The sequence below is a fragment of the Equus caballus genome, chromosome 8, assembly GCF_041296265.1.
Source record: "Equus caballus isolate H_3958 breed thoroughbred chromosome 8, TB-T2T, whole genome shotgun sequence".
Taxonomy (NCBI): domain Eukaryota; kingdom Metazoa; phylum Chordata; class Mammalia; order Perissodactyla; family Equidae; genus Equus; species Equus caballus.
Window position 1 is genome coordinate 4,352,043 of NC_091691.1, and position 15,725 is coordinate 4,367,767.

The 15,725-nt window shown below is 51.0% G+C and overlaps 2 protein-coding genes across 15 annotated transcripts in view; one reads left to right on the forward strand and one right to left on the reverse strand.

Moving 5' to 3' along the window:
• Positions 1 to 606, forward strand: part of PI4KA (phosphatidylinositol 4-kinase alpha) — a 146,525-nt gene extending 145,919 nt beyond the window's left edge. Inside the window, exon 55 of the mRNA XM_023646776.2 lies at positions 147 to 606. Coding sequence (XP_023502544.2) covers positions 147 to 198 — 52 coding nt within the window. The 3' untranslated portion in view covers positions 199 to 606. The remainder of the gene's footprint in view (positions 1 to 146) is intronic.
• TMEM191C (transmembrane protein 191C) lies at positions 470 to 10,920 on the reverse strand. Of its 14 annotated transcripts, XR_011441694.1 has the most exons (11): positions 10,692 to 10,912; positions 10,266 to 10,386; positions 10,124 to 10,174; positions 9,920 to 9,997; positions 9,606 to 9,662; positions 9,236 to 9,486; positions 9,084 to 9,156; positions 8,868 to 8,908; positions 4,497 to 4,681; positions 4,088 to 4,279; positions 470 to 1,816 (listed from the first exon to the last, which is right to left on the reverse strand). XR_011441694.1 is itself a non-coding variant. In XM_023646780.2 (10 exons), exons 1-10 carry the CDS (start codon positions 10,844 to 10,846, stop codon positions 8,564 to 8,566), a joined length of 906 nt encoding a protein of 301 aa, XP_023502548.2. In that variant the 5' UTR covers positions 10,847 to 10,920; the 3' UTR covers positions 7,861 to 8,563. The 14 variants fall into 14 exon arrangements, 8 of the variants coding, with proteins under 8 accessions (XP_070132226.1, XP_070132227.1, XP_023502548.2 ...); XR_011441697.1 differs by lacking the exon at positions 9,084 to 9,156 and having other exon boundaries at positions 10,692 to 10,916; XR_011441693.1 differs by lacking the exon at positions 470 to 1,816 and having other exon boundaries at positions 3,804 to 4,279.
• Positions 10,921 to 15,725: the final 4,805 nt, after the last annotated feature.

Genomic DNA, 15,725 nt, shown 5'->3' on the forward strand with positions numbered 1-15,725 from the left:
GGGGCATCTGCACCTTCGGGGAGGGGAGTAGGGCCAGCTCCTAAGTATTGCTCTCCGGGTGGAGCGGACGTGGAGGGCTTGGAGGGGTGAGGGGCCCCACGCCGGCACGGGCTTCTCACAGCCTCCCTTTGCTCTCTGCCTGCCAGGAGCCGCACCTACGACATGATCCAGTACTATCAGAACGACATCCCCTACTGAGGATGGAGGCGGAGCACCGCCCCCAGCCGTCCTGCAATCATGGAGCCCTCTGAGCACTTCCCCACCCCGCCGGCCACCATGTGTGGCCACAAGGGGGTGCTGCCGCTGCCCTGTCAGTTCATCCAGTGGAGTTATTTTTATAGGACAAAAGAAGTGCCCCCTGCAGAGCCTGCAGTCTGCTCCTTCCTTAGGTGTGGCCCCCGCGTGCCATGTGAGGCTGCAATGACAATCATCTGATGACGCTGTCTGCTGCACGGGTGTGAATACTGTATTTGCACTGGACACATTCCCTGTTTTATTTCATAGGTACATGAAGTATTTTCTTGTGCATAAAAAAAGAAAACTATATTCAACTTAACCAACGTGAACAAAATAAAAACCCCCAAAAGTACTGTGTTACAACTTGAATATCAGGTTTAGTGTTGAGTCTTTAGTGCACGTTCAGCTGAGGGGTGATTTCCAGCTGTGCTGGAAAGGGAGCCGGGCAGCGTTCCGTCTCCAGAGTCCCGGAACAAAATGGGGTCAGGCCCCCAGGGACCCTCCCTGCTGGGACTGGCTGTCCGCGTCAGGGAGGTCAGGCAGCACGTGTGCCAAGGGGCTCAGGGCCCAGGCACCCAGCTGTGAGCGCCGCAAAGATGGCTCACCACAGCGCAGATGAAGATAAGCTGTACCCCCAACTACTCTCCTGCTGCAGGGCCGGCTGAACAGGCGCCTGTGGAGGCCACGCGGCATCTCGCCCACGGTTCTCCTCAGCACGGGCGTCGCTCAGTGTCATGCTTCTGCTCCAGCCTTTTCCTGTTTCTTTCTTGTTCATTTTCAAGTGCTCTGCTTCAGGACTCCAAAATTTTTGTGCAACTAGCCCCCAGCCGCCATCTGTTCCCACTCACTATGACCCTCCAATTATTCTAAGCAGATAAGAAGAAAAGACTCAAAACCAAAAAAAAAGACAACATAGAACATCCAGAAATAAGTCACTGAAATTAAAAACCAAACAATTGGTTAAACAACAGATAAGATATAGGTAAAGAGAAAACCAATCAATGAAAGAACAATGAAATTACCAAAAATGAAGTATAAAGAAAAGGAAAGTTGAATGAGAAGCTCTAATCAACTTCTACTGGGATTCGAGAGTTGATGAAAAACACAAATACTCAGCTCAGGAAGCACAGTTCAGTCCTGACCAGTATAAATAAAAATAGAAATAAGCCAATATGTAAATTAAAAGGAACATATAAAAGTATTAAATTAATCCAAAAGAAGGCAGGAAAGGAAGAAGACAAGAACTCACAGGTGGAGCAAAGAGATCCCACTGCAGTGGAGACTCCAGTCCAGCGACATCAGAAATTACTTTAAACATCAGTGGACTAGCCACTCCGTTAAAAGGCGGAGATTAGGGGCCGGCCCGGTGGCGCAGTGGTTAAGTGCGCACATTCTGCTTCGGCGGCCCGGGGTTTGCTGGTTCGGATCCCGGGTGTGGACATGGCACTGCTTGGCAGGCCATGCTGTGGTAGGCATCCCACATATACAGTAGAGAAAGATGGGCACGGATGTTAGTGCAGGGCCAGTCTTCCTCAGCAAAAAGAGGAGGACTGGCAGCAGATGTTAGCCCAGGGCTGATCTTCCTCAAAAAAAAGAAACAAAGAAAAAATCCTAAGAACAATCAAGTTCCTGTTTCAGTGACAAGGTAGACAAAAGACAAACTCAAGAGCCTGATGCCTTTGAGGAAGTGGTTAGGGGAGCATGGCCTACACTCAGGATAGGGGATACTAGAAACAAAGCTCTGCCCAAAAGACCAGGAACTTCCTCGATGTATCTGTGGAAAACCCATCATGCTTAAAGGTGGCATACTGAAAGCTGTGCCTCCTAGATAAACAGGGAGGGACATGTGTCTGCTGTCACCACTTCTGTTCAGCATTCAGTACTGGAGGCCCCAGCCAGTCCAGTCAGGCAATAAAAAGATCTATAGTCAAGGTTACAGGATACAGGTCAATATACAAAAAAGTCAATTGTGTGTGTGTGTATCTGTACATGTCTCACAACAACAACAAAAAAACGAAATTAAAACCATACCATTTACAATTGCATCCCAAAACACCAGATACCAAGAAATACAGCTAATGAAAGATTTGTAAGAAATATTAAAAACTGCAAATGTTGAGAGAAGATTTAAGCAAATACAGTAATACATTCATGAATCGGAAGGCTAAGCATTATTCAGATATTTGTTCTCATACTGATCTGTAGTTTCACTGAAAATGCCAATCAAAATCTCAGAAAGGGGCCGGCCAGGTGGCGCAGCGGTTAAGTGCACACATTCCACCTTGGTGGCCCGGGGTTCGCGGGTTCGGATCCCGGGTGCGGACATGGCACCACTTGGCAAGCCATGCTGTGGCAGGTGTCCCACATATAAAGTATAGGAAGATGGGCACGGATGTTAGCTCAGGGCCAGTATTCCTCAGCAAAAAGAGGAGGATTGGCGGCAGATGATAGCTCAGGGCTCATCTGCCTCAAAAAACAAATCTCAGAAAGCTTTTTAGTGGAAATTGGTAAGTCTAAAATTTATATGGGAATGCAGAGGTCAAAACGTAGCTATTTCGAGCTTGAAGACCAACAAACCTAGGTATCAAGACTTACCCTTATGGGACCGGCCCTGTGGCCCAGTGGTTAAGTTCACGCATTCTGCTTCGGCAGCCCAGGGTTTCACCAGTTCAAATCCTGGGCGCGGACATGGCACCGCTCATCAAGCCATGCTGAGGCGGCATCCCACACGCAACAACTAGAAGGACCCACAACTAAAAATACACAACTATGTACCAGGGGGCTTTGGGAGAAAAAGGAAAAAAACAAAATCTTTAAAGAAAAAAAAAGACTTACCCTTAAGCTACAGTAGTTCAGACAATGTGGTTTACCCCGTGCAAGAAAATTGAATAAACAATGGCAGAGATGGACAGCAGGGACATACTCCCATACATACAGCCACCCTGCAGGACAGCAGAGGAAAGATGGTCTTTTCAATAATGGTGTTGCGTCAACTGGATATTGGTATAAGAAAAAAATTTAATCTTGACTGCCTACCTCATATCAGACCTCAAAATCAATTCCAGGTGGATTGTAGGGCTGTATGTTAAAGGTAAACTTTAAAGGCTTTTAGGAGAGAATAGAATTCCTTGATGACCTCAAGAACACACAAAGATTTTTGGTTTTTTTGAGGAAGATGAGCCCTGAGCTAACATCTGCCACCAGTCCTCCTCTTTTTGCTGAGGAAGACTGTCCCTGAGCTAACATCCGTGCCCATCTTCCTCTACTTTATATGTGGGATGCCTACCACAGCATGGCGTGCCAAGCAGTGCCATGTCCGCACCTGGGATCCGAACCGGCAAACCCCGGGCCACCGAGAAGTGGAACGTGCAAACTTAACTGCTGTGCCACTGGGCCAGCCTCAAGATTTCTTTTTTTTTTTTTTTTAAGCTTTTGGATGTACATCATAATATATTTCGAATTCTGTGTAGTTTACATCATGTTCACCACCCAAAAACTAATTATAGTCCATCCCCTCACATGTGAGCCTCAAGATTTCTTAAACAGAACCAAAAAAGCACTAATCATAAAGGGAAAAAATAATTTAATTTGGACTCTTATGAAAAGGCATGCCACAGACCTGGGAAGACATTTGCAATACACATATACCTGTTGAAAGGACTTTTATCCAGAGTACATAAAAAATTACTAAAACCAGTAAGACACAACAGAAAAATGGACAAAAGACCTGGACAGGCATTTCACAAAAGAGATCATCCAAATAGCCAATAACCGTAATAAAAGGTGTTTGACTTCATCAGTCATCAGGGAAATGCAAACTACAACCACACTGTGATGGCTCCTCACCCACCTGCATGTCCAATAGAAAGATAGACAATATCAAGTGTCGGGAGCACGTGGAGCAACGGGAACTCTCCGAAGCTGCTGGAGGGGGTATAAATTGGTACAACCACTTTGGAAAACGAAGTGTCCTCTACAGCTGAGCATCTCGATGAGCCAGTGATTCCACTCCTGGATGTGTACCCAACAGAAGTACGAACATCTGGACACCAAAGCAGAGCAACGGGAATGTTCTGAGGTGCGCTATTCATAACAATAAAAAACTCTAAATGACCAAAATGTCCTTCGACAAGAGATAATCGTGGCTATTCCTCCAGTAGAATACAATGCAATGATGGAAATAAATGAACAACCTCAACAGGCAACACGGACTACTCAACAATGTTAGCAAAAGGAGCCAGACACACAAAGATACGCACTGTATGACTCCATGTGAAGTTCAGAAACAGGCACAATCATCTGATGGTATCGGAAGTCAGCACCGTAGCTCCTCGTGAAGGAGGCGAGACGAGGGTGGTGTGCTAACATTTCTGTTTCTTATTCTACAGAGGTGTTCCCTTTGCAAAAATCCAGTGAGCTGTACACTGACGACTCAGGTACCTTTCTGTGTTAAACAAAAAAATTATTAAGGTGTAATTTTTTTCATCATAAAGCCAAGATGAGTCTAAACATTTAAGGAAGAAATAATGCCAATGTTACAAGCACTCTTTCAGAAAATAGAGAACACTTCCCAATTCATTTTTATAAGGGCAGCATAGCCCTGATATTAAAACAAGACAAAGGCATTCCAAAAAGATAAAATTATAGAGCAATATCCCTCTTATGAACATAGATACAAAAATGTTTAACAAAATATTAGTAAATTCAACACGATGTATAAAAAGGACCATCCTGACTGAGTGGGTGTTATCCCAGTGATGCAAGGCTGGCTGACATCCAAGAAGCAGCCAGCATAATTCACATCAACAGACTAAAGAAGGAAAACCACAGGATCCTTTCAACAGGTCCAGAAGAAGCCCTGGACGGAAGTCAACACCCAGTCATCAAAAACTTCAGCAAACTAGAAATAGGAGGAAACTTCCTCAATATGATAAAGGTCATCTAAGAAAAGTCACAGTTAACATCCTAATGATGAAATGCCAAAGGGGACCTTCCTAAGATCGGGAGCAAGGAAAGGTTGTCCATTGTGGCCACTTCTAATCAGCTTTGTGCTGGGCTACTGGCCAGTGCAGTGAGGCCAGCGGGAGATAGACCGGAAAGGAAGAAGAGGAATGGTCCTGCTTCACAGACAATAAAATGGTTGATAAAATCCTGAGGAAGCTACAGAAAAGTTCAAAGAACTAATAAGGCAGTGCAGCCATATCGCAGTATATAAGGTCAATAAACAAAAGTTCAATTGTTTCTATATGCTAGCAATGAACAGTTGGAAAAGAAAATTTTTTAAAAATCTATACCATTTATAATAGCATCCAAAAATATAAAATACCCAAGGATAAATGTAAAGATGTGCAAGACCTCTTAACTAAAAAACACAAAACAGGGGCTGGCCCCGTGGCTGAGTGGTTAAGTTCACGCACTCCGCTGCAGGCGGCCCAGTGTTTCGTTGGTTCAAATCCTGGGAGCGGAGATGGCACTGCTCATCAAACCACGCTGAGGCAGCGTCCCACATGCCACAACTAGAAGGACCCACAACAAAGAATATACAACTATGTACCGGGGGGCTTTGGGGAGAAAAAGGAAAAATAAAATCTTAAAAAAAAAAAAAAAACGCAAAACACGGCTGAGAGAAATGAAACACGGAGAGAGACATCATGTTTGAGGATTGGAGACTTAATTCTCTGCAAATGGATCTCTAAATTCAGTGTAATTCCAATCGAAATCCCAGACTTTTTTTTATGGACTTTTTTTTACAGACAAGCCAAGTCTAAAATTTATATGGAAATGCAAAAGATCATCACATTGTAAACCCTAATAAGTCTCAGGCCAGAGGTTGAAATGTGGACTAAGAAACCATGTGAGTGTTGGAGGACGTGGCAAGCTTCCGTGACAAACTGGAAGGGGCAAACTTCCCACCAAAATCCAGAATCAAGAAAAGGAAGTAAACTGTTACCAAAACAATGTATGGATGGCAAAGGAACACTGTGAACAAAAGTGAAAGATAAGCTGGGAAACACAACAGCTCTCAGTTAACATGCCTACTGTAAGAGAGCTGTGAAAAACTGAGGGAGGGGAAAACCCTACAGTTCTATATTTTTATTTATTTTTTATTTTTTAAATATTGGCACCTGAGCTAACAACTGTTGTCAGTCTTTTTTTTCTGCTTTTTCTCCCCAAATCCCCCCAGTACATAGTTGTATATTCTAGTTGCAGGTCCTTCTAGTTGTGGGATGTGGGACGCCGCCTCAGCGTGGCCTGACGAGCGGTGTCATGTCCACGCCCAGGATCTGAACCAGTGAAACCCTGGGGGCCACTGACGTGGAGCACACGAACTTAACCACTCGGCCACAGGGGCCAGCCCCAAGTTCTATATTTTTAAGATGAGCAAATGATATGAATCGTTCATAGAAAAAGAAAGGCCACTGGCCTTTAAAAATTATGCTCAACCTTGATGGTAAGAGAAATGAAAATTAGAGTTTTATGGAAGTGCCATTTCTCACCCATCAGACTGACAAAAATCCCAGGGTGACAATATGCACCATGGGCGAGGCTGTGGGGAAAAGGACCCTCAAACCCACTGATGGTGGGAATGCAAAACAGTCCAACCCCAAGGGGGTCCTGGGCAGTATCTAGCACTATCATGTATGTGGTCACCCTTTGGCTCACAACCTCACTTTCAGGAATCAGTCTCAAAGATTTTCTGACAAAATACAAAAGGAGGTTCGCAGAAGGGTCCTCGCTGAGGTACTGTTTGTAATAGCAAAGCATGGGAATGCAGCCACACCATACCGCTGAGTGAACGACACATCCACGCACCACACTGTGCAGAGCCAGGTGCAGAAGGAGGGCAGATAGGTCCTGGCAGTGCGCTGTGCATCTAAGAGAGAGGCTGCGATGCTATTTCACTTAGTTACGGGGAAGAAGGAGTCCATTAACAAAACCAAATGCTTCTTCTAAGTGGGGTGGGGGCAACAGGGTGGAGGGCCCAGGAATAAAAGCTAGACTTCCCTAAGACGCCTTGTTTTGTGGATTTGACTTTGTAATTATAAATTATAAAAATTAAATTAGAGAATGCAATGCCTAAAAATTCAAAGCAAAAAATCACACCCACTAGGATGGCTATTATTAAAAACAAACAAAAACAGAAAACAACAAATGTGAGGTGGATGTGGAGAAATTAGAACCCTTGTGTACTGCTGGTGGAAATGTAACTTGGTGCAGCCACTGTGGGGAACGGTATGGCAGTCCCTCAGCAAATTTAACACAGAATGACCAATGTACAGCAATTCCACTTCCGGGAATACCCCCAAGAGAAGCGGAAGCGGGGACTCAGACACTCGTGCACCAGTGTTCACAGAAGTGTTTACTGACACGGGGGGGGACGACCCAAATGTCCACCAAAGGCTGAATCAACAAACACAATGTTTATCAACAAAATGTTACAATGAATGGATAAACAAAATGTTTACACCAATTGAAAGGAGTTAGAGTATGACATCTTTATGACTTCCAGGCAAGAATGGATTTTTTAGGACCCAAAGCACAATTCTTAAATCCGATAAAATTTGATACGCACGATTCTATAAACAATTTAACCCAAAAAAGACTAAAGAACACCTACAAATCAACAAAAAAACGATTGTTTAAAGGCCATAGCAAAAACCCATGTCTGTGTGCACAACGAGATACACAGAACAACTTCACTACCAAAAAACCGTAAATAATAAAAGTAGGATTTGTACGAGACAAACTCAAAGGTCACCGTTTCCACTAAGCAGAGCGTTTCACAGAAGCGAAGCGACGATTTCCCGCGAAGCCCGCAGTCGTGAGCGCGCACGCCCAGCGCGGCTCGGACTCCCGCAGCGCCAGGGGTACCCGGGGGACTGCCGCCCCGCCAGACGCCGGGCCGCGCGGGACCCAAGGAGCCCCGCGGCCGGGCCGAGGGGATCACAGCCCGCCGCGGAGAGGGCCTGCCGGGCACCCCCGCGCAGCCCTCCGCTCAGGCTCGCGAGCAGGGAAAAAGCAACTTTCCCGCTACGATTCTGAGCAACTTCCGAGTTGGCGCCGGCGCAGCCGCAGGGGCTGCAGCCAAGGGCCTCCCGGGAGCGCTGGCCGCGAGCCCTGGGCGCGGGCGCGCCCTGCTCCGCCTCTCCGGACGCGAGGTCCGCCTGGAAGGCGCGACGCCCGCGGAGCCCGAGGTGCCAGGGCCGCTCGCTGAGCCCCGCGGAACACAGGACTCCCCCGGGCGTCTCCCCTCCACCTCCCCCCGAGCGCCCAGAAACCACACGGGAGACCGAGGTGCAGGCGGCCGCGGCCAGCGTGATGCTCCCTAGGCGGGCAGCAGCTCGCGCGCGCGCAGCTCGAGCAGCGGGGACAGCGTGTAGCGCAGGCGGCGGAGCGCGGCGTCCGGGCCGAGGTGCGGGAGCCCCCGGCGGAAGGCGGCGGGGTTCGCCAGCACCAGGTAGAGGAGCTGCAGCGCCAGGAAGCCGAGCGGGAGCAGCAGCAGCACCTTCAGCGCGCCCAGTGCCCACAGCCTGCGGACCGGCGGACGGACGGACAAACGGGCAGTGGCCGGGTCTGCACGGGGGCGCAGACCCAGGCCCGAAGCGCCCGCCGCCCGCCGCCCGGCTCACCTGATGCCCGCCGCGCCCGCGCCGCCCAACAGCCGCTGCTCCTGCGGGGAGAAGGAGCGGCGTCAGCCCGCGCAGGGGCGGGGGCGCGATCCAGGGGATCGCGGGAGAGCAGATTCCCGGGATAGGGGTCCCCGGATGACGGGCCCCCGGGGTGTGCGTGGCCCCTGCGGGGGGCGGGTCCCTACCACAGCCCGCCCCTCCCGGGCCCGCGCTCACACAGTCGGCCTTGGCCACCTCCTCCATGAGCGAGCCCGCGCAGTCCTGCGCCCGGCGAGGCTGCGAGTCGCCCCTGCAGGGACAGGCCTCGACATGGCGATCTGCCCCGACCCCACGGTCGCCATCCACCCCCAACAGTCCTAACCCCTTACAGTTCCGGGCCGCCGCGCCAGGCGTCCAGCGCAGCCACCGCCTCCATCACCTTCCCCTGCAGCTCCTGGAGGGGGCAGCGAGGCCTCAGACCCGGGGAGGAGACCTCCTGGGGCGGGGCGGGGCGGGGCGGGGCGGGGGCGCCGCAGCTCTGGCGGAAGCGGGAAGGAGGTCGCAGTGGAGGGGGCGGCACCTGCAGGACCGCGCTCTGCTCCTGGAAGCTCGCCCAGGCCTCCTCCGTCCGCTGCGCACCCTGGGGTTTGGGGAGCCCTGATGAGACTCGGGGACCACACCCCTCCCTCCCCCGCATCCGCCCAGGCCCCACCCGCTCCCGAAGCCGACCCTTCCCCTCACACTCAGCTCCGCGCGCACCTGCCGCAGGCCCTCCGCCTGCCGGACGAACTTGGCCTCCACCAGCTCCAGCTGTTTCTTCCCGAGGATCCCGGGAATGTCAGGACCCCGGCACGCCCTGCACCCTGCCGCGCCTCCGGGCCGGGCCCCCGGCCCTCAGGACCACACCTCACCACCTCCCCTCGGTCATCGTGGCCCCTCCCACGCCTGCGCTGTGCCCGCCCGGGCCTTCAGGGCCCAGCCCGACGCCCCGCCCCAGCCCTCAGGGCCCCGCCCTAAGGTCGTCATCCCCCCGCCCCCATCGTCGCCCCGGCCCTCGAAGCCCCACCAAGCACCTGCAACGCCACCACTTGGGCCCCGAATTGCTGCTCTGCGCGCTGCTTATTCGGTTGTTCCCCTCCGTAATAGAAGAGCTGGGAATAGGGCTTGTGAGGACGGGGTTTGCGGGGCTTCTACGGGCGGGGGATATCCTGGGAGGCGGGGACCAGAGCGGGACTTCCCAGGGGAGGCAAGAGACAGATGCCATCTCCTGAATGTACCTGACTTGACAGCTCCTCCCACTGCTCCTGCAGCTGCCGGTTGTGCTGCTCCTGCGGACAGGGTCGAGGGGACAGTCCCGGCTTCTCCGAGGCGCCCCAGCCCTCACCGCAGGCCCCGCCCCACCCAGGGCCCCGCCCCTACCAGGTCCAGCTTGTGCTGCTCCGCAGCCTCCAGCAGTCCACGCGCCCGCTCCGCGCGCTCCCGCGCCGCCTGGTGTGCCTCCCCTCGCAGGGCCCGCGCCGCCTGGGCCCTCCGCTTCAGGCTGCAGAGGGGAAACTGAAGCCGTGCCACTGCGGGAGGCAGCCAGTGCTCAGGCTCCCGCCGCCCCGGGGAAGGACCAGCCGTGGGTAGGGCCGAGGAAGCCCACATCAGGTTGCCGCAGCCTCCCCTTCGTGGGTGTCCTGAGTCGATCGCCCCGGTCCTGACGGCCTGGAGCAGAAGTGCGGGCCCGGGCGGGGAGGAGCAACCGACGAATCGGCTGGATGCTCTGCGAGGCTCCTGGTGCCGCCGTCCGCAGGACTGAGCCCCCGCGGCCGGCCGGCCCGGTGGAGCCGCGCGCCCGCGCACCTGCGCTCGCGCTCGCGCAGCTCCTGCAGGCACCCGGTGAGGCTCTCGCTCTCGGCCTCCAGCCCGCGCACCAGCTCCTCCAGCTCCTGCTTCCGCAGGCGTCCGTCGCGGTTGTCCTTCTGCAGCTGCAACAGCAGCTCCTGCGTCTCGGCCATTGCTCCCGGGGCTCTGCCCCGCCGCCGCCCGCCTCGGGACACGGCTCGCGGCCGGCGTCACAATGGGCGGCAGGGGGCGCCGCAGCGCAGGCCCCGAGCCGGCGGGACGCGGGTGAGGCAGGCTCGCGCTTAGGGCGTCAAACGCGAAAAAAATGTTATGGAAAAGCCACAATCGGATTAATAAAAGATTAATAAAATGCTAGTACCTAATGCAGAAAAGTTAAGGCAAGATTGGTTCCCCCATATTGCAGACGCCACTTGCAAACTGATCAATCTCTCTGTGGACAAGACTTGGAAATATCTATCAGGATCCATAAGTAGGTTCATATGTTTTGACCCAGTTATCCTACTCCTGGGAATTCATGCCGGGAAGAAAGTTAAAAAAAAAAAAACACCACTATGCATTAAATGGTTCATTGAAGTAGTTACAGTAATCACAAAAAGGAAATTGTAATTATTAAAATGATCTATTTGAATATTATGTGGCATGCATAGAGATAGGATGTCTAGCAAAAAAGAATATGATTTAGCATTTATGCTAAAATAACTAGGATTATAAGGTACATGGGCAAGACCTTTAAAGGAAACAGGAGAAAAGCTATTCCATTGTTTGGTGAGATTGTAGGCAAACCTGTCTTTTTAAAAGCTGCCTTTATTTGGCCAATTTCAATTATGAACTTGGATGCAAAAATCCTAAATAAATTATTAGCTAACCAAATCCAAAGGGTTACATTCAAAGGGTACATGGAAACCAAGCAGAGTTTATTTCAGCAATTGTTCAAGATCAGAACACTGACGGCACTCCCGCACGGTGGAAGGAGGCAGACCTCGGCTTCAGGGCTGCGTCGACAGATGCAGAAAGCACGGTAGAGCGCCCCATCTGTGGAGAATTCTACAAGCTCTTTTGAAAGAGGGATAGAAAGGGTCTCCCTAACCTTAGGGCTACTTAGTAAAAATGTAGGGTTAACATCATGGTAAGGAGGAAGCATTAGCAGCATTCCCTTTAAGATTTGAAGAGACAAGAATGAGCCTGCTGCTTAGGTCCCACAGAGTGCTGGAGGGCCTGCAATGAAGCACGAAAAACATACCGGCAAGTCTGATGAGTATGCAGATACAACTGGTTGCCTACCTTAAAGCCAGCCCCCTCCCGTTCCTCCTGGCCAACGCAAGGCCCTTTACTACTCCTTTCCAAGGATCTCTTCTTCTAGGGCACCAGGCCTGTCCTTTCCAGCTCCAGGCATAACGCAGGCCTGGTCTAAAGCAGCCGTGGTTGTCTTGCTTCCCTGTCTTGATCCTGCCTGCCAAACTCAAGGGGAAGTCAGCTGGGGGTTTCTGGGAGGTTTGCCTCCCTATAAAAAGACAGGGAGGGATAGTCTCTTTGTTGCCTACTGATGTCTGCATGTGATGCCTGGAACCGCTGCAGCCACCTGGCCACCAGGAGGAGCCTAAAAGAGCAAGACAATCTGCTCTATCTTGTGTGTCTCTTTTGGAGAGGGAACCTTCCATAGGTTTTCCCTCACTTCTCGTGGGCCAGAACTAGGGCACATGTTGATTCCTAAGGCAGCCACCAGCAAATGGGAATGGAACCAAGATGAAAGTCCTGGTCAAGGTGGGTGTTGAGGAGGCACCTCCATGACCATGTGACCAATGGTGCTGGAAAACCTGGCTCATGATACAAAGAGAAAAGCAGATCTCTTCTTTATTTTCCATATACACAGTAGCCCTAGAACGGTCACAGATTTAAAGCAGGTAGGCAGTAGACTTGGGACCTTGGTTCAGGGAAAGATTTCTTTCTTTTTTTTTTCTGAGGAAAATTCATCCTGAGCTCACATCCGCTGCATATCCTTCTCTCTCTTTTTTTTTTTAAAGGAAGCTCTTATTTATTTGTTTTATTAATTTATTTATTTATTTTGCCTAGGAAGATTTGCCTTGAACTAACATCTGTTGTCAATCTTCCTCTTTTTTTGCTTGAGGAAGATTCACCCCGAGCTAATATCTGTGCCAATCCTCTTCTATTTTGTATGTGGGACGCCTCCACAGCATGGCTGATGAGTGGAGTAGGTCCACACCCAGGATCCGAACCCACGGACCTGGGCCGTCAAAGCAGAGAATGCAGAATTTAACCACTTGGTCACGGGCCCAGCCCCTATCTTCCTCTTTTATCTGTGAGCCTGCACCACAGCATGGCCACTGACAGACAAGTGGTGTTGGTCTGCACCCAGCAACCAACCCTGGGCCACTGAAGCAGAACACGCTGAACTTAACCACTCAGCCACTGGGGCTGGCCCAGGGCAAGGTTTCTTAAGCAAGACACAGCAAGCACAACCCATGGAGGGAAAGTTGATGCATTTGGTTATATCAAACTTAAGGATTTCTGCTTATCAAAAGACACCATTTGACGAAATAGGTGAAGGGGGTCAAAAGGTACAAACTTTTAGTTATAGAATAAATAAGTCCTGGGATGTAATGTGTAGCATGGTGACTATAGTTAATATCGTATTGCATATTTGAAAGTTGCTAAGGGAGTAAATTATAAAAGTTCTCATCATTAGAAAAAAAATCTGCAACTACATTTGGTGACAGATGTTGACTTACTGTCATGATCAGTTTGTAATATATACAAATATTGAATCATTATGTTGTACACCTGAAACTAATACAATGTCATGGATCAATTATACCTCAATTAAAAAGAAAAAGGAAAAAGACACCATGGTGACAGCAACACTCTATCCGGACTGGAGGTTGAGTCCCTGAGTGTAGGCATCAGTCAAAACTCATCAAACAGAAAACCAGATCTGTGCCTTGGGACCAGCCCGGTGGCACAGCATTTAAGTGCTCACATTCCGCTTCTTGGCAGCCTGGGGTTCGCCAGTTCGGATCCCGGGTGTGGACATGGCACCGCTTGGCAAGCCATGCTGTGGTAGGCGTCCCACACATAAAGTAGAGGAAGATAGGCATGGATGTTAGCTCAGGGTCAATCTTCCTCAAAAAACAAAAACAAAAAAACAAAAAGATCGGGGCTGGCCCCGTGGCTGAGTGGTTAAGTTCGCGCGCTCCGCTGCAGGCGGCCCAGTGTTTCGTTGGTTCGGATCCTGGGCGCGGACACGGCACTGCTCATCAAACCACGCTGAGGCAGCATCCCACATGCTACAACTGGAAGGACCCACAACGAAGAATATACAACTATGTACTGGGGGGCTTTGTGGAGAAAAAGGAAAAAAAATAAAATCTTTAAAAAAAAAAAAAAGATCTGCGCCTCTTACTCTGTGTCATTATACTTCACTTCTAACCTTCTAACCCCTAGGAACACAAAGACAGCACGGACAAATGTTATAAAAGGGTGATGGAATGGGAAAAGGTCTTTGCAATCTTTGTAATCAAATGATTACTAATGACAATAGATGGAAATCCTGGGGTCACCAGGAAAGACCAAACATCACTGGGGCACAGGGTCTGACGGGCCACCCCCAGGGGGCCCTTGACCGCCCAGCAGGAGTGTGTCCAGCCCTCTGCACTTCTACCACCAGAGCAGCCAACAGTGAGACGCCGGTTGGCATCAAATACAAGCAATGAGCTGAGCGAGCAGGGGCCCTGAGCACCGCCACCAGCACCGTCCGCGGGCCATTTGGGGGAGCAGTTGTATGGACCACCGTGGCAGGGCATGGCAGCCCTCCTCGGCCCATGATCCCACCGCAGAGTACGCATCCCAGAGGCAGCTTCCTCCACAGTCACAGAGCACTGAGAAGAGCCGAGCGCTCCAGCGATGTCGGGGAACTGGGAGTGAAGGTGACATGTGAAAACTACTTACAAAGGAATTCGGTAGATCACTTAAAAGGAGCTTGGATCTAGCCAGATTGACACGAAGAGACCTGGAAGTAACGGTGATGGTAAGAAATAGGAAGAAGAATGAGATGTGTCCACAGCAATATTGACAGAAATTGAACACACAGCGGGAGCTGGGGCTGGTGGGGGCAAGGACGAGGAGGAGAACGGATTGGGGCTGGGAAGAAGTGCTGTCCAGGAACCTCGGGCGGCGGATGAGGACATGGGTCACGCATGCTGTACCCGGGAGGGCACGCTCGGCTGGTGACAGCTCTGCAGACGCCAAGGGGCGTTTAGGAAGGCAGCTCTATCCAAGAGCTGGGGCTTTTCTCACCAATTTTTTTTTAAGATTTTATTTTCTTCCTTTTTCTCCCCAAAGCCCCCCAGTACATAGTTGTATATTCTTCATTGTAGGTCCTTCTAGCTGTGGCATGTGGGACGCTGCCTCAGTGTGGTTTGATGAGCAGTGCCATGTCCATGCCCAGGATTCAAACCAACGAAACACTGGGCCGCCTGCAGCGGAGCGCGCGAACTTAACCACTCGGCCATGGGACCAGCCCCTCACCAATTTTGAGAAATGTAAGCAAGACTCGAGTCACTTTGGGTCACTTATAGTAGATTAGAAATGACTACAAACGGTCCGCAGCCCTGCCATCAGGAGGTGGAGCCTGTTTCCCTGGGCCCCAAATCCCAGCTCACCTCATGCCTTGCTCTGACCAACGGAAGGAGGCAGAAAGGACCTGTGAGCCTCGGCCTCAGAGCCCTTGCAGCCTCTCCTGCCCTCTTAGAACCTAGGCAGGAAGCCTGGTGGGCTGGCACTGCCCAGCAGCCACGCGAGCACTGCCATCACAGACCCTGCAGCCCCCTTACAGCCCAAGAGGACTCAGGTCCCAGGCAAGATGCACAGAACCGCCCGGCAAGCCCAGCCTAGCCCGGCCCAAGTTGCTGCCCCAAGAGAATCAAGAACAAATACAGTGGCTCTTGTTTTAAGCCACTGAGTTTGGGGGTGGTTTGTCTGCAGCAGGAGGTCTGTTATGTAGCAGAGGATTGCTGG